The sequence below is a fragment of the Pelophylax lessonae genome (assembly GCF_965119305.1).
Source record: "Pelophylax lessonae genome assembly, chromosome: 3".
Taxonomy (NCBI): Eukaryota; Metazoa; Chordata; class Amphibia; order Anura; family Ranidae; genus Pelophylax; species Pelophylax lessonae.
Genome location: NC_138770.1, coordinates 498793619 through 498821342, shown reverse-complemented (window position 1 = coordinate 498821342; position 27724 = coordinate 498793619). Strand labels below are relative to the sequence as shown.

At 41.7% G+C, this 27724-nt stretch overlaps 1 protein-coding gene across 2 annotated transcripts in view; it reads left to right on the top strand.

The window, feature by feature from the left end:
* CRIM1 (cysteine rich transmembrane BMP regulator 1) overlaps window positions 1–27724 on the top strand; it is a 1384383-nt gene that overhangs the window by 436075 nt on the left and 920584 nt on the right. For both annotated transcript variants that reach the window (XM_082249820.1, XM_082249819.1), the window contains exon 3: window positions 19167–19409. In XM_082249820.1, coding sequence (XP_082105946.1) covers window positions 19167–19409 — 243 coding nt within the window. The remainder of the gene's footprint in view (window positions 1–19166; window positions 19410–27724) is intronic.

Below are 27724 nucleotides of genomic sequence, written 5' to 3'. Positions count from 1 at the left end.
ACTCACCAGAAACAACATGGTAATACGCCTGTAAGCATAGGTCGCTTGAACCCTTGACACTCCGGACCATTTCCGCTCTCACTAGAAGAACTCCGCTTTTCAATCTCAGCCAGGGATCAGCTCATACCCATAAAATATTGGAAAGATAGGAGGCACAATAGTGTGATACCGTTTCAAAAATTTTTTTATTAGTACCCACACTACAACATGAACCCCCAACATCCAATATGCTTACATCAAAATAGGAATAATCAAGCATGTAATGGATAATCACGATGCGATGGCCTGCTCACCGTTCCTGCATAGGGTCTGTACGTTTGGCCTATGGGTGGGATCCGGGATCCGGCCAGAACTTCAGTGACCATCCGGGAGACAGCGTGCCTGTGTGCTGACGCGTTTCGTCATATGTGACTTCAACAGAGGACCACCTGTTGAAGTCACATGACGAAACACGTCAGGACACAGGCACGCTGTCGCGGTGCGAGCTGTGCGCCGCGACTTCACAGGTCGTCCGGCAAAGTCAGCTCGCCCCAGTGTGAACGGGGTCTGAAGCAGCTGGTTGATATGTATGAAACCACAACAATGATTTCCTCAGAATAACAAAAGGTAGAAATCTGCAACAAAGTTTGTTAAAATCCTTGCAACTTGTACAAGGATCTCTGAGGGGGGGAGGTTTTTTTTTTATACAAAAATGGAGTTAAGCTTTAGTGCTGGTTCACACTGAAGCGGCACGACTTCAGGGGGCGACCTGTTAAGTCGCGTGCACCGCGACTTCGGCGCGACTTGCAGGGACTTCACATAATGGAAGTCTATGCAAGTCACTCCGAGGTCGCCCCAAAGTAGTACAGGACCCTTTTTCTAAGTCAGAGCGACTTGTGTCGCCTGACAAGTCGCGGCAGTGTGAATGGGCTCATAAGAATGATATTTTTGTTTATCTGTGTTAACTTTGTGTGTGGTCAGGGGCTGGATATATGGGGAAGTCACCCCAGCAGATAGCAACAAATCTTTACAGAGGTTCTATCCTTTCCCTACACTATTTCTGTCCCAGTGACAACACGGGAAGTACAGAGAAAACCTCTCAAATAGAGATACATAAGCTAAGATCTGACAGGGGTTCAATGCCTACCCCACTAATCTCCCAAAAATCTCAATTTTTCCTTTTAAATACAAGGCTACTGATATTTTTTTTCCCTTATTATGTAATGTCTTTATAAATGCATCCATATTTCCAGTTTGGCTATGTGAGTTTTTATGAAAAGGATTTGTAGCAGGAAATAGTTTTGTTAGTTTTGGCAGAGCTAATGGGCTACATTCCTTTTCAAATTCTTTTTGTTATCAGTAATAAAAAAAAAAAAAAAATGTGTGCAGAATCCTTGAGGTAATGTAAAATCCCGGACAGTATATACAGTGAAATTTGTCCAAGGCTAAACGTTTTTTATTTTTAACTGCTCATATTTAAACAGAGAAACTGAAATGGATATTTCAAAAGCTCTTATGAAGCTAATTTCAAGTTATGACGATGGATTGCATAAGGTCTCTTTCACACGGGCGGTCCGATCAGATCCGCCTGTCAGTTTTTTAGGCGGATCTGATCGGATGTCAGCGGAGACATGTCCGCTGCCATCCGCATCTGATCCTGTCCGTGAAATCCGGATGGATGATAACCCTATTTTCCATCCGTCCTGGGGATCGGATGGGATCGGATGAGAGCGGACAGGCGGTCCGCTCTCATCCAATTCCCCATAGAGAGCAGCGGGGGCTGTGACACCTCCCTCTCCGCACTGCAAGTGGAGACGGAGCTGTCGCCCGCCGGCTCAGCGGGGATCGCGGATCGATCCCCGCTGAGCAGCACGGATCCGCCTACGGAGGCGGACCGTGTGAAAGGGCCCTTAGTCTTTTTTTTTTTTTTTTCAGGAGTATAAAATCTTGTTTACATGACAAGTGACAAGTTACATGACAACCAGTAAGCACTACAAAAGCCTTTCATTGATGCCATTTCTAAGAATTAGGAACACAACTAGCAAAGGAAATATGGATTTGGTAGCAGACGCACGATACACAATAATACCTTGAATGCCCCCAGATATAGTTTGGGGTTTTCATAATGGAAATCATGGAAGCTGATTGGTGATCATCACCAGATTTTGCACTTTTAAGTTTTAGTAAATCAACCCTACTACTGATTGACTTCTGTACAACTGCTGAGCTGGAAACTTTCCTCTCGATCAGCACTGCAGGCTATAGTCTACAGCACTGATCAGTGTAATCTGACAAATGGGAAGTCTCCCCATTGTCAGAACACAAGGACCCAGCCGGGAAGATTCCCCCATCCACATCAAATGTGTGGATAGGGAATTCAGGTCAGTTTTTTTTTTTTTTTGTTCAGCCCACTGGTTGAAGGAAAAAAACTGACTCCTCTATGGCCAGCTTAAAGTGGTAGTAAACGTTCTACCACTTGTACCTATATGCAAGCCTATCTTAAGGCTTGGAAAAAAGTACTGTGCAGCCCTAAAAAATATGCTATATGATAGCATATATATATATATATATATATATATATATATATATATATATATATATATATATATGTATATGTGTGTGTGTGTGTGTGTGTGTGTGTGTGTGTGTGTGAAAAAAGTGAAATAAATAGTGGCATTTACCTCTGAAGAAATCAGTTGTGATGAAACTAGTCAGGATTTAGCCTTATGCAGCCAGGATTATATCACAGATTGCCTGATCTGTATACCTGTATTCACTGCTTTTTTGATCCCGGATGTTTGTAAGTGTACTTTTATTCATTTGTTAAAACGTTTAAAGCGGAATTACACAGTTTTGTCTGGGATTGTCATTTTTATATGATCTGGAGACCCCTTGACTACAAACTTGAATATCTGGTGTTACAGCTTGAAGAATGGCAGGATATACATGAGCCTTCCTGACCTTTTTATCATAAGTTGGGTCCACATGTTCCGGTGAGTGCTTAACCATTACCTCTCCTGTTGGTGTTGGGATCAGATGTCCTTCTTGGATCACTCTTTTCCCCTTGGATGATTTGTGTTATTTCACTTGGGACTTTATTGCTTTTTCACATATATATGCTATCATATAGTATATTTTTTAGTGCTGCACAGTACTTTTTTCCATTTTGCTTAACACATGTCTGTTTTAGAGCCGGTTCACATTAGCGCGACTTGTGAGGCGACTTGTCAGCCTGACAAGTCGCAGTCCATTGACCGCTACAGGACCCGTTCTAATAGGAGCGACTGAGAAAAAAGGTCCTGTACTACTTCGGGGCAATCTCGGAGCGACTTGCATAGACTTCCATTATGTGAAGTCTCTGCAAGTCGCTCCGAAGTCGTGGTGCAATGTAATGCACAAGTCGCCCCCGAAGTAGTAAGGAGTCGTGTCGCCTCAGTGTGAACCGGCTCTAAGTGTGCAAGCTGCTTATTTGTTTCTAGTTAGCACAGTTTATTCTTTTTTTCACCCTATATTAAGGCTTACCTGTAGGTACTGTGAATATCTCCTAAGCTTGCACAGTTTAGTAGATATTCAGAGTGCATGTAGCTGGTGACATCACCGGCACATGCGCTCTGAAGGCCCGGCATGAAAAAACCAAACTTTCAGAGCCCATGCAGTAAACAGCGGCTCCCACACGCATGCGAAGGAGTGACCGCATCACGTCCCCAGCCATTAATATAGCTGGAGGAAGACCGGGGTAAGGTGTCAGCTCTCTTAGCTGCGACAGCACGACGCCGTAGGGCTTTGTTCTAAGGCAAGACTCTCATAATGTGCTAGTATGCAAAGCATACTAGCACATTGAGATAATGCCTTGCAGGTGTTTTTTTTTTCTCCTATCAACTGTGGTTTACTACCGCTTTAGGAAGGAGTAGTAGAGCACAACCACTGGGTAGCACTTCAAAGTAAAAAACCAGGTCCTGCGCATGTATTGAGCAATGGTTTGTAGATAATTAGAACTATCGAAAGAAACATGGTTTATAAAAAATTAAAACATATTTAGATGATGACTGGCAGGTTCACCTAAAATTATATAATGGATAGTCAAATTTGACTTTGGATTTCTCCAATATTTTTTTTGTTTTTAGTTGCTTTTGCCACACATAGGAAATGCTACTTCCAATTATGTGTCTGTATGTTTGAACTTTGAAACTTGTGACAGGAAAAAAGAACTAATACCACTGAGTCTTATGTGTCACCATCAGAATGTGTGTCGCTATTAGCTGTAAATGAACACATTGTAAAGCTTCCTGATTTTTAGTCCTGGTGGCCAGTGCTATTTATACCTCCTTTTGCTGTTCCAGAAAGATTAAACCCTCTGATTAAGTTACTTCACTGATGCAGCAATAAAGATCATCCATGGCCAGCCTTGGCTTCTTAGATGGGATGTAAAAAGCAACAGTACAAAGATACCAAAGTGCAATTTGCTTTCCTAAACACTTAAATTATGTTCTGTACACAGTACAAAGCTTTTGCTCACATTCTGTTTGTCTACAGAGGGGGGAGGCCTCAAGAGTTTAATGTATGTAAAGGCATTTTTTTTTTTAAATGATCAAAAAAGAGTTAGAGCCTTTGTTGTATTGCTTTGTCCCAGATAATATCTTGGTAGTAGTCTTAAACCTTCTTCATACTGCCTAAACTAATCAAAAACACAGTTTGCATAAAACTTTAATTGCAAAAAAAAAAAAAAAAAAAATATATATATATATATATATATATATATAAATAGTGATCGACCGGTATTGGTTTTTCGTTGCCGATGCCGATATTTTGGCCATTGCATATCAGTATTGGCCGATTATTTTCGTAAATTTTTTTTATTTTTATCACTTGACAGGTACTCTTGTGGAGGGATCTGGGGGTCTAAAAGACCCCAAACCCCTCCTCTGCACTTAAAAGCATTCAAAACGCCAAGTTTGGCTTTTTTGAATGCTGTCCTTTTTTAAAAATCTGGCGCCGAGTACCCGGAAGTGATGTCATGACATCACTTCTGGGTTTTTACATTAAGACCCGATCAGAGCCGAATGTGGCTTTGATGGTGGCTTTGGCGGCCGTGCAGGCTGGTTGCCCGGGTCTCCCGGTGGGAGGGAAGACCCAGGCGAGCCGCACAAGGGGACGGGAGGGGGGGACATCCCCTCCTGCTCTTTGCAATGACAGCCGAGCGGCTTCTCAGCCGCATTGGTTGTCATTACAAGACAGCCGACCGCCTGTGATGGACGCCGATACCAGCGTGATTCCTCTAGCTACAAGCATCACTCCGGTACAACACTTTCCCGAAATATCGGTCACCTTGGTGGCCGATTCCGATATATTGTCCCTCGATATATCGGCTTTGCCGATAATTGGTCGATCCCTAAAAAACAAAACAAAAAAAAACTATATATATAATATACAGTACAGACCAAAAGTTTAGACACACCTTCTCATTCAAAGAGTTTTCTTTATTTTCATGACTGAAAATTGTAGAGTCACACTTCAAGAGGTAGTCACCTGAAATGGTTTTCACTTCACAGGTGTGCCCTGTCAGGTTTAATAAGTGTGATTTCTTGCCTTATAAATGGGGTTGGGACCATCAGTTGTGTTGTGCAGAAGTCAGGTGGATACACAGCTGATAATCCTACTGAATAGACTGTTAGAATTTGTATTATGGCAAGAAAAAAGCAGCTAAATACAGGAAAACGAGTGGCCATCATTACTTTAAGAAATGAAGGTCACTCAGTCCGAAAAATTGGGAAAACTTTGAAAGTGTCCCCAAGTGAAGTCACAAAACCATCAATCGCTACAAAGAAACTGGCTCACATGCGGACCGCCCCAGGAAAGGAAGACCAAGAGTCACCTCTGCTGCAGAGGATAAGTTCATCCGAGTCACCAGCCTCAGAAATCGCAGGTTAACAGCAGCTCATATTAGAGACCAGGTCAATGCCACACGGAGTTCTAGCAGCAGACACATCTCTAGAACAACTGTTAAGAGGAGACTGTGTAAATCAGGCCTTCATGGTAAAATATCTGCTAGGAAACCACTGCTAAAGAAAGGCAACAAGAAGAAGAGACTTGTTTGGGCTAAAGAACACAAGGAATGGACATTAGACCAGTGGAAATCTGTGCTTTGGTCTGATGAGTCCAAATTTGAGATCTTTGGTTCCAACCACCGGTTCTTTGTGCGACGCAGAAAAGGTGAACGGATGGACTCTACATGCCTGGTTCCCACCGAGAAGCATGGAGGAGGGGGGTGATGGTGTGGGGGTGCTTTGCTGGTGACACTGTTGGGGATTTATTCAAAATTGAAGGCATACTGAACTAGCATGGCTACCACAGCATCTTGCAGCGGCATGCTATTCCATCCGGTTTGCGTTTAGTTGGACCATCATTTATTTTTCAACAGGACAACGACCCCAAACACACCTCCAGGCTGTGTAAGGGCTATTTGACCAAGAAGGAGAGTAATAGGGTGCTGCGCCAGATGACCTGGCCTCCACAGTCACCGGACCTGAACCCAATTGAGATGGTTTGGGGTGAGCTGGACCGCAGAGTGAAGGCAAAAGGGCCAACAAGTGCTAAGCATCTCTGGGAACACCAAGACTGTTGGAAGACCATTTCAGGTGACTACCTCTTGAAGTGTGACTCTACAATTTTAATAGTCGTGAAAATAAAGAAAACTCTGTTAATGAGAAGGTGTGTCCAAACTTTTGGTCTGTACTGTATATATATATATATATATTTTTTTTTTTATATGCAAGCTTTACTATTATGTTAGAATTTATAACATACAGTACGCCGTCCTGTAATCTGTACCTGCTGTTTTTTTTTACGCCGTCCTGTAATCTGTACCTGCTGTTTTTTTTTTTTTTTTAAGTTGCTGCTTTGCCAAAAAAAATAAAAATAAAATAGCAGTGTTTTAATATTATAGTGCAAGCAAATGCACTACTACATAGAAGTAAAACATTAGCATGGCATAGAGAGAACCTTTTACGTCTCATTGAGATTTCCAATACACAGCTTGACAGTACGTTGCTGAATACACAAGTACGAAATGTTTGGAATTCATATTTGATTATGTCCCTGATCTATGATGTTCTCCTGTTTCCAACTCATTTGCTGCTCATTTCAAAAAGCATTAATGAAAGGGTTCAGTGAAGACTGTCTTTTAGTTAGCCCAAATCTTCAGTGTTCACCTAACATAACATCAGTAATATTTGTGTGACTATGAATCATTGTTTCAAAGGAATGGCTTATTCTGCTCTTGTCATTTTTTTTCTCAGCACTTATGGTTGACAGGATATAAGTAGAACAGGGAAAATGCACTGTTTTCTGTTACATGAATACTAGTTGGAAACTGATAATAGTGAAACTAGTGTAGATCTCGCTCCCTAGAGCAATGGAGTACAATGCAAATTCTGCAATTAACTTGGTCAACAAACATTGTCCAAACAGTGCTTCAAAGAGAAGAAAGCTGCATCTCAAGGTGGCCAAAGGCCTGAACTTCATAGTGCCACAATAAGGGGATTTCAATTTGTTCTGTTACAGTATCTATATGCTTGTGATGTGCAAATTACCACAGTTGACCTTAACCTATGAACTTGGCTAAAAGATTAAGATTGCTTTAGCAGTCTTTTGAAAAATCCATCAAAAATGTATCCAGTGATTATGGAAACAAATGAGCGACCTCACCACGTATTGTGATCCCGAAAGGACGGCCAAGGGTGTATTAGCTGGCCGGCTATGTTGCTTATATGCGGTTTTATGCCACACAATTGTAAGTGCAATTGTAAGTGCAAAAAAAGATCACTTTTTTATTGCTGTCACAAGAAATGTAAACATCCCTTGTGACAATAATAGGCAGTGACAGGTACTCTTTATGGAGGGATCTGGGGTCCAAAAGACCCCAAATCCCTCCTTTTGCACTTAAAAGTATTCAAAATGCCAAAAATGCCATTGGCAGCCGAGTAAACCCAGAAGTGACTTCGCTTCCGGGTTCCTACATCGGAGACCCGATCAAAGCCAAATCCGACTTCGTTTGGGACTCTAGCCAGCCAGCGAATGTGCCGGCTGGTCGCTCGGGTCTCCCTGTGGGGTGGGAGACCTGGGTGGAGTGGCAGAAGGTGGCGGGATGGCGGATGTCCCCTCCCACTCCTTGTGATAACGCCCAAGCAGCTGCTAAGTCGCAGCGGTTGTTATCACTAGAAAGCCAACCGCCGGCTCTGAAAAACGGTACTGGGGTGATGCTTTCACCCCGATACCGGGAAACGAATAACAGGACGCTGAGGTCAGTATCAAATTATAACACTTTATTAACCACTTCCCGCCCGCCCTATTACAAATTGATGGCGGGAATGTGGTTGTGTTATCCTGACCGGACGTCATATGACGGCGGCAGGATAACACAGCTCTGGGCGCCCCCCGGGGGCGCGCAGAGCGGCGATCGGTGATGCGAGGTGTCAGTCTGACACCCTGCATCTCCGATCTCGGTAAAGAGCCTCTGACTGAGGCTCTTTACCATGTGATCAGCCGTGTCCAATCACGGCTGGTCACATAGTAAATAGGAACAGCCGTTGATCGGCTTTCCTTAGTTCGTGCCTGACAGGCACGAGCAAAGGAGCGCCGATCGGCGGCTCCCCTGACAGGGGGGGGGGTCGGCACTGGTAATCAGATCATTGATTACCAGTGCAGACCCTCGGGGGGGGATGCCACTAGATCCACCAGGGATGCCCACTATGACCCCAGGGATGCCCACTATGACCCCAGGGATGCCCACAATGGCCACCAGGGATGGCAATCAGGGCTCAGGGAGCCCCCCATTGCCCTCCCCATCAGTGATCTCCCTATCAGTGCTGCCCACAAGTGCCCATCATTGCTATCCTTTAGTGTCGCCCACCAGTGCCCATTATTGCCCACCAGTGCCGCCTATCAGTGCCCATCAGTGCCGCCCGTCAGTGCCCACCAGTGCCGCCTATCAGTGCCCATTAGTGCCCGTCAGTGCCACCTATCAGTGCCCATCAGTGCCACCTATCAGTGCCCATCAGTGCCACCTATCAGTGCCCATCAGTGCCACCTATCAGTGCCCAGCAGTGCCGCCTATCAGTGCCCGCCAATGCTGCATATCTGTGCTACCTATCAGTGCCGCATATCAGTGCCACCCCATCAGTGCCTCCTCATCAGTGCCTGTCAGTGCAGTCTCATCAGTGCTCATCAGTGCAGGAAAAAACGTATTTATTTACAAAATTGTATAACATAAACAAAAAAACTTTTTTTTTTTTTCAAACTTTTCGGTCTTTTTTTATTTGTTTAGCACAAAGTAAAAACCGCACAGGTGATCAAATACCACCAAAAGAAAGCTTTATTTGTGGGGGGAAAATTACATAAATTTGGTGTAGGTACAGTGTTGCATGACCGCGCAATTGTCATTCAAATTGCAACAGCGCTAAAAGGGGAAAATTGGCCTGGGCAGGAAGGGAGGGAAGTGCCCTGTATTAAAGTGGTTAAACTAAGCAGCATACTTGCATAGAAATTAGCATGGACGAGCATGGATAGGGAACGCCTGGGGCCAAGCAGCTGTAATCAGTGTGAGGCTGTAATCTGGGAAATCTGCACATGATTGGATGGTGGAAATCAGCAGAGATTTACACCATTCAGAATTGCCTGATGCTAGATGTGAACTTTTACCTCTGGACTGTGCTCTTCCCCAGTTTTCCCAGGATTTTAGTTATACATTGTTCACTAGTTCTTTGGCCCATTTCTTTGTTGATTTAGATAGAATTTGGGTTGGAAAGGTGATGTGTATATTTGGGACTCAATTGTGGATAGGAGGCCAGACTCCAATCCAATCCCAGCTGACGCCTTCTGGGGGGATACGCGTCAGGTAGAGTCAGCCGCGTCGTCACCGCGCATGGTCCGCACTGAAAGGGGCCGTGCACGCTCACAAAGCTGTGTTCTGTCAAGATCTATGTAAGTGCATTTTTTTAAAATAAATTTGTTTTTAAAAGAGGTAATGCACTATTGGCCTCTTTTTATTGAGTTGAGATCTCCGGAAATTCCAGGGTGTGTATGATCCCTCCAGTCCTCCATGGTTTGAGCACTTCTATCCGTGGATTGTCAGATCCATAGGGATTCAATTGTCTGTTCGGACAAGCGATATCCTAGAGCTTATGCTTTACATCTACCAAGCTTTGAGATTGTGTGCCTCAGGTAAGCAGCCACCCATTTTCGTTTGTCATGTTGGGGGGCGCATGCAGCACTTGGTATTGTCTGTGGCGGAATTTTTTCATTTTATTCAAGAAATTATTTGCTGGACACTATTGATTTTTATGTTTAGTGACTATGTCATGTTTATGAAATTTTTTCACAAATGCCAGTTGTTCATCTACATGATTTTTTCACTACTGTTACATTCACATTGGTGCACATTTGTGTTTTTTCTTTTGCACAATTTTTTTTCGTGTTATTTTTTATCATACATTTTTGTAGATTTTTGGATATTTTTTATGGACATTTTGTATGTATCCTTTTAATGCGATTCACCATTGTCGTCATTTTTATTATATAATTTTATTTGTTTAGGTAGTGCGCTGGTCTTTTTTCACTATTATATTTTTCCTCCCAGGGTTCAGGGAGTTCTAGGTGCTGCGATCCACCAGCCTGGCTAGCGCATCCTTTTCACCATTTAAACTTGTTTATATGAAACCAGCTATATTTGCTATTTTTATCCGCAGTCCCTACATCCCACAATGCAGCTCACCTTGGCATGTTGTAATGCAGTTTCATCACTGTGCCATTCGTAATAAATGGCACTTCAGCACATCAATGTGAGCATGCTGCATTGCAATAATGCACTTGTTTTACCACTGGTTTTGTATGTGCCCATATGCCTTGAGTGTTAATATATCTAAATATATGAGCACAAGGCACATTCACACTTCTATCCACTTTTCTTTCATCGAGGCATGTGGTGTTGGACAGCCCATTCAAAATGAATGCCACCTCAATGCACAAATGTGTGCAAGGTACATTATTGCACTGGTGTGAATGAGTACTTAGCCCTTTAGGAAATTGGAAATCAATGCAAAAGGGCTTTGCTAATGTACCCTATACCCTAAATTGTAGCTGCATAAAAGATCTGGATCTGCTTTTCTTTAAGAGTTAAATACCCCTTTTTACAGGCATTAATATAATTAATCTTTGCTGAAAATGAATTGTAAGTGGCAAGTCTTTATGGTTTGTAAAAAGAGAGAAAACACATATTTTAGATTCTTCTCTTATTTTCTAGTAAGTTCTGTGCTGCAAATTCTGTTGACATAATGTGATTTTTCCCTCAAGGGCAGAGTGTGCCCATGTTGAACCTGTCAACCTATAAGGCAGTTTCTATTAGCATATATATTGCTATGATCATCATTATTAATAATAATGACTTCAGGTATGCATGTTTTTACCCGTTATCTTAATTGCAGGTTTATGGTCTGCTGTGGTCATACAGCTTGTCACTATAGAGTTGATTAAAAGAATATGTTGATGTGAATTCCACTGCCTGAAAATGGTATATGATAAATGTGCCTAATATGATCTTTGGAATTGCCTGCAGTTTAACCCCTTCAACACTGGGCACTTTCAGCCCCTTCTTGCCCAGGCCAATTTTCAACGTTAAGTACTATCGCACTTCGAATGTCATATGCGCGGTCATCCAACACTGTACCCAAATTACATTCTTAGCATTTTTTTTTTTTTTTTTTTTTTTAGATAGATGGAACTTTCTTTTGGTGGTATTTATTAACCACTGGGTTTTTTTTATTTTTTGCTAAAGAAACAAAAAAGACTGACAATTTTGAAAAATGAAAAGCAAAAAAGTTTCCCAGAATTTTGTTATACAATTTTGCAAATAAGTAATTTTTCTTCACTGATGGGCTCTGATAGGCTGCCCTGCCAGGCACTGATAGGCTGCCCTGACGGGCACTGATGAAGCTGCCCTGGCGTGGTTCTAGGAGGATGTCCATAGATGCCCTCCCAGACCTAGAGATCCACTATGTAGCTGTCTTTTGGTAATGATGTGGTTAAAGATATTATGTACTAAAACAGCAGTTTTTACAATATACATAGTTAAATAGTTTGTCAGTTTGAAAAATCACTCATACCCATAGACTTTCTATTAGGTCGCAAGTTTTTTTCCAGTTTCTGAAAGCACACCAAAGATGCAGCATGCCGGACTTGAAGGGCCCTTTTACACCAAACACAGTTGGATGCATTTTGTACTGCACTCCAACTGCATAGACAGTCCAAAATCAGGGTAATATTATGGGCATAGTACACACCATTGCAGTGCAGTTCAGGGGCGTTAAAAAAAAAAAAAAAAAAAAAAAAGTAGAGCTCTTTTCCGCACCCCAAATGCAGGTGACACACTTCAAATGTACCGCACCGTGCCCCTTTAAACAAGGAATCCAAACCCATGCTAAACGCATGCAAAACACATGCAAGCGTTGGTTAAGAGTGCTTCAAATTCAAACGCATTTCAAATGCATGTAAACCTTTGGAACTTTCTATAGCTCATTTTATGCGGCTATACCACAATATGAACCTGAAGAGTTGAGCCGTGTTCTACACACACTACATTTCTCCAAGTTGCTAGATGAAGATAGAGAATCTCTGGAGGTAGAGTTGGGGGATGGTAAGTTAGCTACGGCCCTGTGTTTACTACCAAGTGACAAGGCTCCAGGCCCTGATGGTCTGCCGATAGTGGTATAGGCACTATGCGGTATCTTTAATACCGAAGCTGCAGGGGTTGCTTATGGATTGCTTTTAGGGGGGGTTTTTACCCCATTCTATGTACGAAGCACATATTGTGCTAGTAGCTAAGAAGGTTAAGGATCACGCACTCTGCACCTCTTATAGACCCATCTCATTACTCAATGCTGATGTTAAAATTCTTGCGAAGTCCCTAGCTATCAGACTGATGAAGGTTATTCAAAAGTTGGTCTCTTCTGATCAGACAGGCTTTATGTAAAAAAAAAAAAAAATGGATATAAATCTCAGAAGAATATTTACACATACCTACCTGGGACCAGATATCTCCAGTGGTTGTGTGTTGGTTTTTTTAGATATTGAAAAGGCTTTCGACTCTATAGACTGGGGGTATTTGGGAACTATATTAGATGAATTTGGATTCGGGCCTAAATTTAGGAAATGGATTGATATTTTATATAAGCGTCCTACAGCAGCGATAAAATTAAATGGGATGCTTTCAGAAAGGTTCCCTGTAGAGAGGGGAACATGACAGGGCTGCCCGCTATCCCCGGGTCTCTTTGCTTTAATGATGGAACCGCTGGTGATGACTTTGAGGAACTCGACGGAGATACAGAGGATTCAAGTAGGAAATCTGTCAGAGAAAATTGCATTATACACGGACGACATGGTTCTTTTCCTACGCAATTCGGAGTCCTCTCTAACAGTAGTTTTTGATATTTTGAATTCTTTTTCAAAATGGTCAGGATTAAAAGTAAATTGGAATGAATCTCAAATTCTCCCCCTAACAACACCATCCTTGAGCTGCAGAGTGCCCGATACATGCCCACTTGAACAGGTAGATGAGGTCAAATATTTAGACATATATATATTTAACTCGGTTTCTGATTTTTTTTTTAAACTAAATGTTATTCCACTATTGCAACAGCTTAAGATCCAAATACAATCCTGGCAAATGTTACCTTTGTCACTTATAGGTAGAAATAACCTAATTAAAATGAAATTCTTACCGTTATTCTTGTATATGTTTAGAAATTCTCTTATGGATTCCCTAATATATTTAAAAAAAAATTGATTGTCTAATTAATAATTTTCTGTGGCAGGGGCAAAATCCTAGGATTAAGCTACAAATGCTTAAACAGCCATATAAAAGAGGTGGGCTTGCGGTTCCCAATGTTTTTCCGCTATTTTCTTGCTGGCCAGCTAGTTTTTGTTCATAGATGGCTAAATAGTCCAGAAGATATGTTGATAGATTTAGAGGCAGCCATTGTTGGGTCTTATGAGGCGCTGGCATTGCTCGTGATACGAGGACCTAGGGCATTATACAATCCAACTGATTCCATGAGAGCATGGGCAGCAGTGGAAAATATGGTTGGGAAAGGAGTAATTTCACCGCATTTGCCAATATGGAGGAACCTCCGTCTTCCACAATATCCACAGACAGTGGGTGATATTCTGGGGGAAGGGGGAATCCTACAATTTGAGATACTAAAAAATAGATTTAACCTTCCCAATTCTCCATTTTTTCTGATATTTACAACTTAGGCATGCTTGTCAGGCCCAATTTGATGCTACAGGGCTTCAGATCAAGATAGGGGAGATGGAATCTCTTCTTAGGAAATCTCCCTTGGTTAAACCATTATCTAATATCTATAAAAATCTGTTTAAGGATGGTTTGGAACATCTCGCTCGCTGCCGGGCAGCGTGGGAGATATTGCTCCCACAATTGGATGGAGAGGACTGGGAGGAAGTATGGGATATTAATCTGTCCAGACTGGTCTCGTCTAGAGATCAGCTTATTCAATATAAATTTTTACATAGGGTCTATTATACACCGGCTAAGCTGCCGAAATGATATCACTGTCAGCCCCCAGATTGTTGGTGGTGCTCTGCCACCTATGCAGATTTCGATCCTATTTTTTGGAGATGTGATGAAATTCAGGTTTTTTGGAGGGGAGTAATGGATGGTATAGCAGAGGTGACGGATATTATAGTGCAACCACAAGCAGAGATATGCCTTCTGGGATTAGTGGATGGTTTAGCCCATAAAAAAGCTACCCGCACGCTCTTGACGCTTCTTCTGTATTATGCAAGGAAATTAATAATACTTTCATGGAAAAAAACAAAATCTCCAACAGTACATGACTGGAAAGGAATTATAAATGGGACACTCCCGCTTTATAAAACTATGTACATACTGTAAATTGGAGCACATTGGAAAAGTTTAATGAGGTTTGGGAATGTTGGGTCGGTTGTGTATCTACAGTATCAGAAGAATTGGGAAATCCTTAGAGTAGTAGAGTGGGGGGCTATTGGCCTACATGGGCTGAAGGTATATAGATTTGGAAAATTGAAGGAAGAGAGAGAAAAGGGTAAAGTAATGCTTTAGTACCTAGAAGGGAGGGAAGGAAGGACAAGGAAAGGGGAGATAAAAGCGAAATATATATTAGAAAATGTATATTTTATTTATCACAATCATTTTTTATTTTTTTTTTCCTTTGGGGTTGGGGTATGAATTGTTGAATGTAGGTATTGGTTGGTTCCCTTGGGTAATTGTATGTTTGTATTGTTATTATCTGTATTGAAATGAATAAAAAACAAGTTTGAAAAAAAAATGCATGTAAACCTGCAGTCAAAAATGCGTAGTTTCATGCAGTTTCTGGTGTGAATGGGTACTTGGTGTGCTTTCAAACGTGGCAAAAACATGTGACCTAATTAAAAATTGATAAGACCGTGAATGAAGGTCACAGAAATAATGAATACACCAGTGCTGTGGCAAAGGCGCAGCACACCAATGTGTAACTGGCCTAAGTACCTGAATTCGACTTAGTAACAGCATCTTGTAGGCGGGGGGAAAGGTGGAAACAGCTCAAGGAGCAAACCATGTGTGTTGCAGTAAAAGAAGCTTTGTGGTAGGTGTTGCTATACTGCAGCAGATAAAATCTGGTCTCCTGACCTTTCAAAAAGGGCTGAACTGTGTAGCATAGTAAATCTCAGGACTGGATAGACAGCTACGTTATAAGTATTTAATTAGTGTATTTACCTGTTTTCCCAGGGTTGGGGTTTAATGCTGTTGACCATATTTCATAGACAACAACGTTTAAAGGTTTTAAGGCTAGGATTTAAAAGATAAAGGGAAAGCAGCCAACGCTAAATTAAATCAATGTTGAAGCTGCTAGCAATATGTGTAATAGAAGGCTAGGACTACCTGGTTATTTTTGATCTTTTGGTACTGAGAGATTTAATCACATTATGGCAATTTCCTCATCTGCAGCACCCTCTCAGTTGTGGTTAAATCTCTCTGTAGTCAGGTTAAGTGTGACTAAACCCACAACTGTAAAAATCAGTCTGTATTTGCAGTAAAGCATGCTTGGTTTACTCTGTGGAACTTAAGGGGTTAATCCTCCACGTCGTGTGAAAAAGGCTGTTTGATCCTGGCTTCTCTGGATCCTCTTTCCACTGTCCCCTGATAATTTTCTGATAACAGTCTATGGAGTCAGGCTGCACATGCTAAGTTTGGAGTGAATTGCTAGAGAGGTTTTATTTTTTTTCTTGGAAGAGTGCATGTGATCAGTGCAGGGCCAATCAGCACTGTCCAGACAAGAGGGTCAGGGTTCTTGCAGTCTCATAGGACAGTCATAAAACTCCTCCGGCAAGCTTTAACCACTGCTTGGCTGGACACTGATAGAATTCACAAGATTGCTCTAACTGCTGATGAGAAAAGGTATTATTTAGCAGTTTATATTTTAATAAAATAATTGCATTTCCATGCACTGTGGTAGACCAGATATAGTGAATGCAGGGTCCTGGGTTTAGTAACACTTTAACTTTGCTTGCTGAGCCCTACTTTCCAACTATCACAAGATAGCAGTTCAAATTACAGTGTATTTAACCACGTCCAATATGTCTCCTTTTAACAGAATAATAAAAAAAAAAATCTATTTTTTTTTTTTAAATCACTAGTTTTGTTTTAAACAAGTTCAGTGCATATTCACACAGTGGATAACAGTTCTGTATTACAATAGGTCCTTCATAATCTTCTATCCTGAAGAAAGGATGCTGTCAGATTAGGGATAATGATGAGAGAGGAGAGGGTAAGATATATGGATAGGCTGATCAATCTGACACTGCACATGTCTTAAAAGGCCTTAAAGTCTTTCTAAATTTTAGACATTCGTTCATATAGACTAAGTTTTATATAGATAGATAGGCAGACACTTCTCAAAGCAGAACACCAGAAAACCTCTAAATCTTATAAATGTACTGGTGTATTACTGGTGGTTACCTACCAATGACATTGCATTTTTGGTGATGCATTCTTGTGATTCTGTTATGTTCTTTCCTACTAATTTAGTTTAGGTCATCTCACTGGTTAGAAGTATTGATGCCAATTCACTGTCCAATGAGGGGGCTGGAGACAGGGGAAATAGAAAGCTGCGTTGCTGGATCAATAAGGCAAATAATCCATCTGGCTGTGCAGTGCTGAAAATGTGTCTAAAGCAAAAACTGCTAAACAAAATAATTGTAACTCTACTAAAATTTCAGCTCCAATTCTAGGACATAGAAAATATTTCTTGATCACCTTTTTGCAAAAGGAATACTCGAAACTCCACAAAAGGGCTTTCTCCCGACACACTATTTGTTTTAAAATAAAATCCTGTAGAGCAGTGGTCAGCAACCTGTTGATTGCGGGCAGGTGACAGGTACATCACATCCCCTCCTTGCTGACCCCTGGAACCTGGTCTTGAGCAGGGGCAGCATGTACTGGAACTGATCCCCTGTATTTTTCTCCTGGGGCAGCTGAAAACCAGCTTCACTTCCTCTACCTTCTGCCAGCATTCAGCTGTTGCAGGGGGGAACTACAGGGGATCATTTGCAGTAAATGCTGCCCCTCCTGTGTATGTTCCCCTTCTTTCTACTCCCTGGGCCCCCCTGTATGCTCCTTTGCTTCCCCTATTCCTTGCATTGTTGCCAGCTTCCCCTCCTCTCCTCTTTCGCCAGCTGCTGTGGGAAATTGTTTCAGAATGGAGAACGGGGGAGGGGGTCAGTAAATGTAATTAAACTAGCCCCTTAATATTTTACTAAAGCCCCCCAACTGGACTGTTAAGAAATCAATTGTAAAAAAATAATGAATAAAAAAAACTAGTGACACTGTTCACTGCCCTACTGTCACCAATCTCTGCCCTACTGAAACATCCACTGCTTTAGCCCGCTGCCCTGTTAACACTGTCCACTGCTCTACTGATCGACACTGTCCACTTTTAAAATGCAAATAAAGCCAAAACCAAAAATGTAACATTGCAGCTTACAAATTATTACATGGTATGGCTGCATTCATTTTATATTTTTTAGGATTTTTTCCCTTCTGTTTTCACCTGGTTATCTGTCCAGTAACACACCCCTAGATACACTAACAAATTAAAGCCAAACTCCAGCTTACACTTTATAATCAGTTACAGCAACAGTTGTATTTCTTTTAAGGGGTTTTACATGAATAAATACAAGCTGATCATCATAAGCACCTCTGTCAGTGGTAAATAGTTTATCTCAACATACTAACTGATATATTCTGCTGGAGAGTTAATTCTTTTGAAAAACATAACTACTGGCTGGATCACCAGATAAAAAACCACATCCCGCCCAGCCTATAGCAGAATGATGGCCGGGTGGTAGTTCCATTATCCTGACAGGGCGTCCAATTACATCCAGCAGTATAAGCCACTTGTGCACGCCCCGGGGGGCACGCAGCACGGTGATCGGTAGTGCAGTGTGTCGCTCTTACACACTGCATCTCCGATCTTAGTAAAGAGCCTATGACGTAGGCTCTGTACCATGTGATCAGCTGTGTCCATTCACACCTGATCACAGCATAACCAGAAAGTGCAAGTTATCGGCTTTTCTCTATTTTTTTTTTTTTTTTTTTTTACAAAATTTCCTGTCTTTTTTTTATTTAGCAAAAAAAAAAAAAACAGTGGTGATCAAATATCACAAAAGAAAGCTTTATTTGTGGGAAAAAATTATAAAAACTGAATATGGGTACAGTGTTGCAAGACTGCACATTTGTCTTTCAAAGTGTGACCGCTCTAAAAGCTGAAAATTGGCCTGGGCAGGAAGGGGGTGAAAGTGCCCTGAATTGAAGTGGTTAAGGTAGACCAAGTTTATATTTTTACAGTGATACTTATTTTATCATATTTTTTTTCCTTACTAATTAGCCCCTTGCTAGTGATTAAAAAAAAAAAAGTGCTGAACCCCAGTGATCTTTGATTATTTGTTTGTTCAGGTAGATCTCCACCTCTCAAGGGTTGCCTAACCCTGCTTTAGAGTGCTGCTGTTTTGTGGTTTTATTTATGTATTTAATATTTTTGTGCTGAAATATGCATACATTACATTTTCTAATATCTAATGTTACACTTAATCTTTTATTGCAGAAGAAAAGCCTGACTGCTCAACAGCCCGATGTGAAGTACAGTTTTCTCCACGATGTGCAGAGGACTCAGTCCTCATTGAAGGCTACGCTCCTCCTGGCGAATGCTGCCCCCTGCCCAGCCGTTGTGTATGTAGCCCAGCAGGATGCCTGAGAAAAGTCTGCCAGCCTGGCTATCTCAATATACTTGTGTCAAAAGCATCAGGCAAGCCAGGGGAATGCTGTGACTTGTATGAATGCAAACCAGGTAATACAACTTGGGTTTATTTATATTCACAAGCACAAATAAATGCACAATTTATCTACTCTTTTTAATTTATGCATTGTTGTATTGGACAAGTTCACCCCAGTCTCCTTTGTTAGTAATCCAGCAGTCTGAGAATAACTTATGGTGGAGCAAAGAAATGATCAAAAACACCCACTGCAATGCGGTTGTTGATATATTGAAAGTTTGATAAACCCCTTTATGGATAGCTTTGGAATCTGTGGATTGCGACCCCCCCCCCCCCCCTTTCTATGGCCAATCTCCTCTGGTTGGCCCCAGCTCACCATTGGCCTATCACTAATCAGATTATAAAATATAGCCTCCCGATTTGGGACTGACTAAAATACTGCCATAGTCTCCAGTTCCCCCACAATACTCTCCTTCCTCCGTAACCCCTCCTTCTACTTAGCCTGGTCATCCCCTACCTCATTCTCTGCTTGGTCAGCAGCTGGCCTAATTTGTGCCCACTCGTTCTTTTCATCCACCACATGTAAATATTTTCTGATACTCTGCGAGACGAATGGCCTCCTTTCCTCTGAGCTTTTTCGTTATCTGCAAATCAAGCACTTTATCTCCCCATACACCGCTCCTGACTCCTCAGACTCTGGCTTTATGCTATTTGAATGTATGTGTAAGCCAGACCCCCACAAACGCAGGCTTATCTCTGCACTATATACCCATCTCCTAATTCCAGAAACATCGAAACCCCCGATGTACGTTCGTAAAAAGAAACGAGACCTTAATATCACCCTGGACCCTGCGGATAGGTCTTCCATTTGGCAGGCTACCAAATTTATCTCATTAACATCACTGCTCTAGAAATAAACTATAAAGTGCTCACCCGATGGTACCTGATCTCAGCCAGGATTAATACAATTTCTTCTGCAATATTCACCACTTTGTTTTCTAGGATTTATTGAGGTGGGCACTCACCTTCATATATGATGGGAATGCCCCATAGTGAAATCTTAATGATCCTATCTAACCTTTTTGCAACATTTTTTACAGCCAGACCCAACCGTGGCTCTCCTGAATAAAGAAATCCATGGCTTTAACACATTGACAGTTTAACTGTTTACTCCACATCACTACTGTGGCCAAACAGGCCATAGCTAGGGCCTGAAAGTCCCCTTCCTTAAGTGTAATTGCAGCCAAAAACAGAATCACCCAGGCATTGATTTACGCCAAACTGAAAGCGGTCTTACTAGACAAAGTGCATTTGAGAAACTTTGGCTACCCTGGGTAACCCACTACCTGCCCCCTGTCTTTGATTAAACCCAATTGCTTAAATTAATACATTGATATCACTTCTCTTACCTTATCTTTGGCCTGTTATTACTCTCCTAACCTCCCCTAGGGGATTTCTTCCCCCCTTCCCCCTCCTTTTCCCTTTCCTTGCCTCTGTCTTCTCCCATTCCTTTCACTCACTCATTTGTCTGCCTTCTCACATCCTTAAGCTTCCAGTCTCTCGCCCCCCCCCCCCCCCCCCCCGCAGCCTTCTTACACCCAAATAGCACCTAGTCAACTAGAATGCAAAAAAGTTCATAATCCATTGTGTTTAATTTCCGCTTAAAGGTATGTATAAATGTAAAAAGCAATTGTGAAAAACTTGCCACTTTGTGAAACATGGTCAAAAATCCTTTACTCACCTAGGTAAAACGTACCACCTTGGTAACTTTTACAATTGTTCCACCAACTACATGGTCTACTGTCTTACTTGCCCCTGCAAACTTCTCTATGTTGGCTGCGCCATACGCTCTCTGAGACAACGCTTCGATCATCACCAACGCTTTGTCCAGGAGGGTTGCGACCAACATAGTGTTCCACGTCATACCTTGAATTTCATAACCGTTCCACTATCAGTCTGCAGGTTTGGGTCATAGAAGCTATACCTAAACACCTATCCTAAGCAGAACGTTTCACCCAAATATGTCAGCGTGAAACATTTTGGATCTGTACCCTGGATTCTCTTGCACCCAATGGCCCGAATGAGTAGTTGGAGCACATAGTGTCAGCCTCACACTTGGACTCCTATACACACAATTTACTATTCAGGGCAAGTCAACTTGTCCTTATTAGATTTTATATTCATTAGTTCATTTTTTGATACTTTTTCATTACATTTCATTTATCATGATTAATATTTTATATATTTTTTTATTGTCTTTTACTCTTAATGCCCTTCATAATTTTTATATGATTTGTATACAGTTTTGTACTGTTGTGTACAATTGTTCCATGTCATATCTTTGGTTATTTAAATATCACTGTTATCCTCTTGCCTTGTGTATCTGAACTATTGCCGCTTTAAGGTTCATCCAGTCTATTGCCCCCTTAATTGGTTGAAAATACCAACAAAAATGGCCACACTCTGACAGGTATAATGATGCTTCTTTACTGAACCAACGGACAGTCAAAACAGGATACAAAAAGGTAGACGCTTTTCACACGTAAAGTCATGCTTGTTCACCACCTACACACATACAAAGCAAAGGTCTATTTAAGGTGTGCACTGATCGATACCACACCCCAAGAAGGTCAGTGCCAAATCACCATCACCTGAGCAAAGAAGTCACAATATAATTAAAAAAATGCTGTGCATAACAATCATTGATACACATGAACATAACAAAAAGACACAATTGCTCAAAAATGACAGGATAAAAACATTTGTTGAAAAAGGATCTAGTAAGTGTGAATATTTAACATTAAAGGTGTGATTAGAAAATACAATACGATGTACACCAAAATGTTACAAGAATGAGATAGCATATAAATAAGTCAAAGTAAAAAAAAAACTCATGAAATCTGCTACAAATAGGCCGATTGTCCAATAGATCAGATATAAACCACCTATCGATCAACTGCACAAAAAGTCCTGCATATAAACAGTGACACTCTGGCAATAAATCAAACAAAACAAATAGGGGAAAACACATAATCACTAGCTAAACCCAGATCAATAATCTCCAAAGGCAAATACATAATAAATTAAATTGAAATAAATTAAATATATATGTGAGGATAAACTGACAAAAAAAAAGAAAACACACACACATATCTGACAAGCACCTCTGACAGACACAAAATATCCACAGAGCTAAGGGATCATCTCAACGGTAACATCACTGTACATGGCCTATAAATTTAGCTGTCAGACCGATGTAGCATATAGCAACAATTGAACAGCAGAAATTGCAGGGTGTGATCAAGTAAAAAATACCGATCCCACACGCCAGACAATATCAATACTGATGAAATTGGGCACCCCGGACAACATGTTATATACAGCACACCAACTATAAATACAACTAAAGCTATCAAAATAACAGCCAGACCAATCTAACATATTGTAGCAACAACTGATTTAACAGCAGACATCACTGGGTGTGATCAAGTAAAAATACCGATACCACACACCAGACAATCACCCTAGCTGAAATGTTGCACAACAAAACTCCAACAATAAATAAAATTAAAGCTAGAAGGAGCAACCAGAAAAAGGAAGAGGATCAAAGTACCAAAAAGAGGAGCATATTGCCAATTTAATCAATAAAATGTGCGATGTCACACTCATCGTTCAATCCATACGTTATACATGTCTTGAACTGATATATCCAGAAATCTTCCCTTTTACAGAGAAGTCTAAAGACATCACCCCCCTTTTTGGCACGTTAACCCTCTCAATAATCTGAACCCCAAATAAAGAAATATCACCACCGCGATGTTGGTTAAAATGTCGTGCAACATTTGTCGAAAGCTTTCTCTCTTTATTGTTCAGATGTTCATAAAACCTATCCCTAATGCGTCTAGTAGTGCGCCCTATATATTGGACATTACACTGGCGACATGTAATAATGTATACAACCTATTCCGTGTTGCAATTAAAAAGACTTAATCTTGTTGGTTTTATCCGTAGAATTGGAGCATACCGTATCACCTCTAATGTGTTTACAGGAAAAACATCCATTTGTTCCACCTTTATAGTTCCCCTTAAACTGTAACCATGTAAGAGACCGTAAAACCCTGGGATTACCACTTGCCGACCGCCACAAGTACATATACTGCGGCGGTCAGCCCCGTGCAGGCAAAGAGATGTATTCATACGTCATTAGCTCCCGCCGTTCTTGGGCACGCTCCCGCGCACCCCCGCTGATGACCTGATTGGGTTCAGAACTGATCAGTCATCAGGTCCAGGCCATTTTTGGTCTGGACCTGTTAATCGGTCCTGCCCAATCAGATTCTATTCTGAGCCTGTGTAATGTAAACACAGGCTCAGAAAAGACTTGCTCTCCCCTCCCATGATCCTTTTTGGATTCATCGAGAGGAGAGAGCACATCTAACTGTGAGTACTGCACCAAGCACACATACACACCCTTAGATAGGCACATTTAACCCCTGATCGCCCCCCCCCCCCCAGTTAACCCCTACACCCCCTGTCACAACACAAACTGTATACTGTATATAGCATTTTCCTATATACGCATAGAAGTGTGATTTGTGACTAGGTGTAGCGCTTGCGGCCGTTCCTTTTACACTTAAAATACCTGCCAACCCCCCAATAAAGATTTAACCCCCTTATCCCCCCTGATCACCCCCAGTTAACCCCTTCCCCGTCACATTACACACTAATACACGCGTAATACACCATTTTTCTGTATTTTGTATAGTGCGATTGTGACTTGAGTTAGCGCTAGCGACTTAGTTTCTGTCCCAAGTAGGTTTAGGGTCCCCGACTCCCCCCCCAATAAAGATTTAACCCCCTGATCACCCCTGATCACCCCTACACCCCCTGTCACAACACACTGTATACAGTATATAGCATTTTCCTATATACCCGTATAAGTGTGACTTGTGACCAGGTTTAGCGCTTGCGGTTGTTCCTTTTATTCTTAGGATGTCCGCCACCCCCCCAATAAAGATTAAACCCCTGATTCCTCCTGATCACCCCCAGTTAACCCCCTCCCCCCCTGTCACATTGCACACTAATAAACAAGTAATATAGTGTATTACTGTATTTTCTATCAGTGTGATTGTGACTTGAGTTAGCGCTAGCAACTTAGTTTCTGTCCCAAGGAGCTTTAGGGTCCCCACCACCCCCCAATAAAGATTTAACCCCCTGACCCCCCCCCCCCGATCACCCCTACACCCCCTGTCACAACACACACTGTATACAGTATATAGCATTTTCTATATACCCGTATAAGTGTGACTTGTGACCAGGTTTAGCGCTTGCCGCCATTCCTTTTATACTTAGTATACCCGCCACCCCCTCCCAATAAAGATTTAACCCCCTGACCCCCCCCTGATCACATCCAGTTAACCCTTTCCCCCCCTGTCGCATTGCACACTAATACACACGTTATATACCATATTTATCGGCGTATAACACACACTTTTTTCCCCTGAAAATATAGTGCAAACAATGGGTGCGTGTTATACGCCGATATTTTTTTTTACCAGCGTGCGGGGGGGGGGGGGGGGGGGTCAGGGATCGGCAGTCCGGAGGAGGGGTGTCAGGCTGGAGTTAAGAAAGATCCACCGCCAGCCCCTTTTTATAAATCCTTCCTACATATATCACATCACTGTCATTTAAATGCCTCTAAATACCTTGTGCTTCTGTCTCTCTGTCCGCTCTCCTCCTCCTCTGAGTGTAGCTTCAGATTGGAGGAGGGCAGCGATCACATGACCGGCCATTACACGTCACAGGAGAGCGGTCACATTTATTTACACTGACACTGAATGCAGGAAGCATCTATGAAAAGGGGCTGGCAGTGATTTTTTTACTTTAGAGTACGCTGACGGGGCTGTCCCAGGAAACTGGGGTTCTCCTGGGAGTGCATGGGGGGTTATAGTAATTTGCTATGTACTTTGCATGGGGGGGGGGGTGTAATGTAAAGGGGGGCTATATAATGAAAGGGGCTATGTACTATTATTTTTAATTCTTTCATTTTTATTTTCTGAAAATCTTTCTTTCCTGAAACTTCCATCCTAAAATTAAAGTGCGTGTTATACGCCGGTGCGTGTTATACGCTAATAAATACGGTAGTTTTACTGTATTTTATATTAGTGTGATTGTGACTTGAGTTAGCGCTAGCAAATTAGTTTCTGTCCCAAAGGAGGTTTAGGGTCCCCGCCACCCCCCCAAATAAAGATTTAACCCCCTGATCACCCCCGGTTAACGCCTTCATTGCCCTGTCACAGTGTCACTTTTATAGTGTACAATTTTTTTTTCAGATCACTATTATTAGTGACACAGGTGACATTAGCTAGTGTTAGCGTCAGTCTAAAATAGCGCAGATACCTGGCGCATGGTTAGAAATAACCCCTTGATTACCACACACACGCACATGCACTTCCATTACTAGTATAGTGTTTGAACAGATCAATATCTGATCTGACCAGGACTATACTAGCGTCCCCATAGTTTAGGGTTCCCAAAACGCGGTGTTTGCACGATCAGCACTGATTCCTGCCAGCAGCTGCGTTTAACCCCTCCGCCCAGCCCACCCCACCCCAACCAGGCAAGTGTAGTAATCAATAGATTACTGTCACTTACAAAAAACACAACACACAAAACTGCTGTGTTAACAGAGTCAGGCCTGATCCCTGCTAGCATTAGCAGTTTTTTTTGGTAGCGGTTGAAATAGTCCTTGACAACCAGATGCTTTTTATTACCTGTGAGTCACACTACTGTACCGGTAAATTTAGTTACCAAAATGTCCAAACGTTGGTACAGTAGTGCAGAGGCTTACAGTATACTGACCATGTCAGATGAGAACGATGGGGAAGCTTCACTGGCAGAATCAGGGTCAGTATACGAACTTGATGACAGCAGCAGCTCCCTGACAGATGGCTCGAACGACGGATGGGTCCCTGTTAGACCCAGGTGTACCCGACCTGTATTGAACCTTTTTAATGTATTTTCACTTATAATATGAATTATGTCCACTTTAAATTGTTCTTTATAAGTTAGCACCTACCTTTCTGTTTTTGTCCCAGTTCTCTTAGGAGCTTTGGTCCTCTACCTCCCTTTTCCCTTGGAACGCCAAATTATAGCTTCAATATTTGATTAAGTAGGATTTAACAGACCTTCACATGTTTTTCTCTCCCATCAACCCCCGACCCCCCCCCCCAACCCCTCACCTTTTTGTTGTTACGTTATGTAACAGAACCACAACCCACACAGTACTTGTGGACCTCCGTCAGTATACGGCTTCCTCCCAGTTGTGAACATAGATATCAGATTTTCCAGCCGCCCCCATACAAGGCTAGCTGACAACTTGGCTTGTACTGGAATCTTCTCCTTTATTGAATAGTTTCAAACTCAATTTATACAAACATGAGCACATGCCCCTCCTCATCAGATTACCAAACACAGGTCAGAGGTTGCCTGATTACATTGTCATATGCAGATGAAATTGTATACAGAAATAGAATTAACCTAAACTAATTATCTAGCCATCTGGACAGAACAATATATGAGTTCATTAACATTTTACAATGGAACAGACAGGCTTAACAGAATACACATCTCACCTCAATGCACAAACAATAGGGAGAGCCTGTCTCTGACATTGAAGTTTAATACACATCATAAGTAAACACAGAACCCATTTGAAGCAATCCAAACCATTAGGTGTCTGTCTTTCATTCCCAGTGACGGTGAGTACTGGAACACGTTACATATGTCTAGAATTCCAGCTTGTAATTGTATTTACTTTTAGAGCATAGTTCTCCCCAACTTAATATTATGTTGCTCTTTGATTCCACATGGTTGTTTCCATGTTTCACTTGCCTTTTTATACCTATTGTATTTGTACCACATTTTTGCAATTACCTTTGTACCAAAATCTATTCGTACTGCATTTTTGCAATTACCTTTGTACCAAAATATTTCTTTAATATAGTATTTGAAAAAGAAAGTTTGATGTAACAAAAATCAGTACTAAAATTTTTTGCCAAAAATCAGACTTAAAGCGGTTGTAACCCTAAAAATTAAAAGTTTCCTGTTTCTTTAAAACTCGATAAACAGCATAGTGCTTCAGCAGTGTAATTTGTCGCACTCTAGGCTGTAAAATACCTGGTTGATCCTGCCTGTTCCTGTGTCCCCCTAGATGTGCTGACCACAGTATACAAGGCAGCTTATCCATGATACCGTGGTCAGTTTACGTGCATCTGTCAGCTCAGTAGTCTCTGTGTGTGTAAGCCATCTCCTCCCTGCCCTTTCCCTACATTCCCCCCTCCCACTTGAACCCACAGCGGAGCTGTGAAATAAGGTATTTTGCTGCATCATT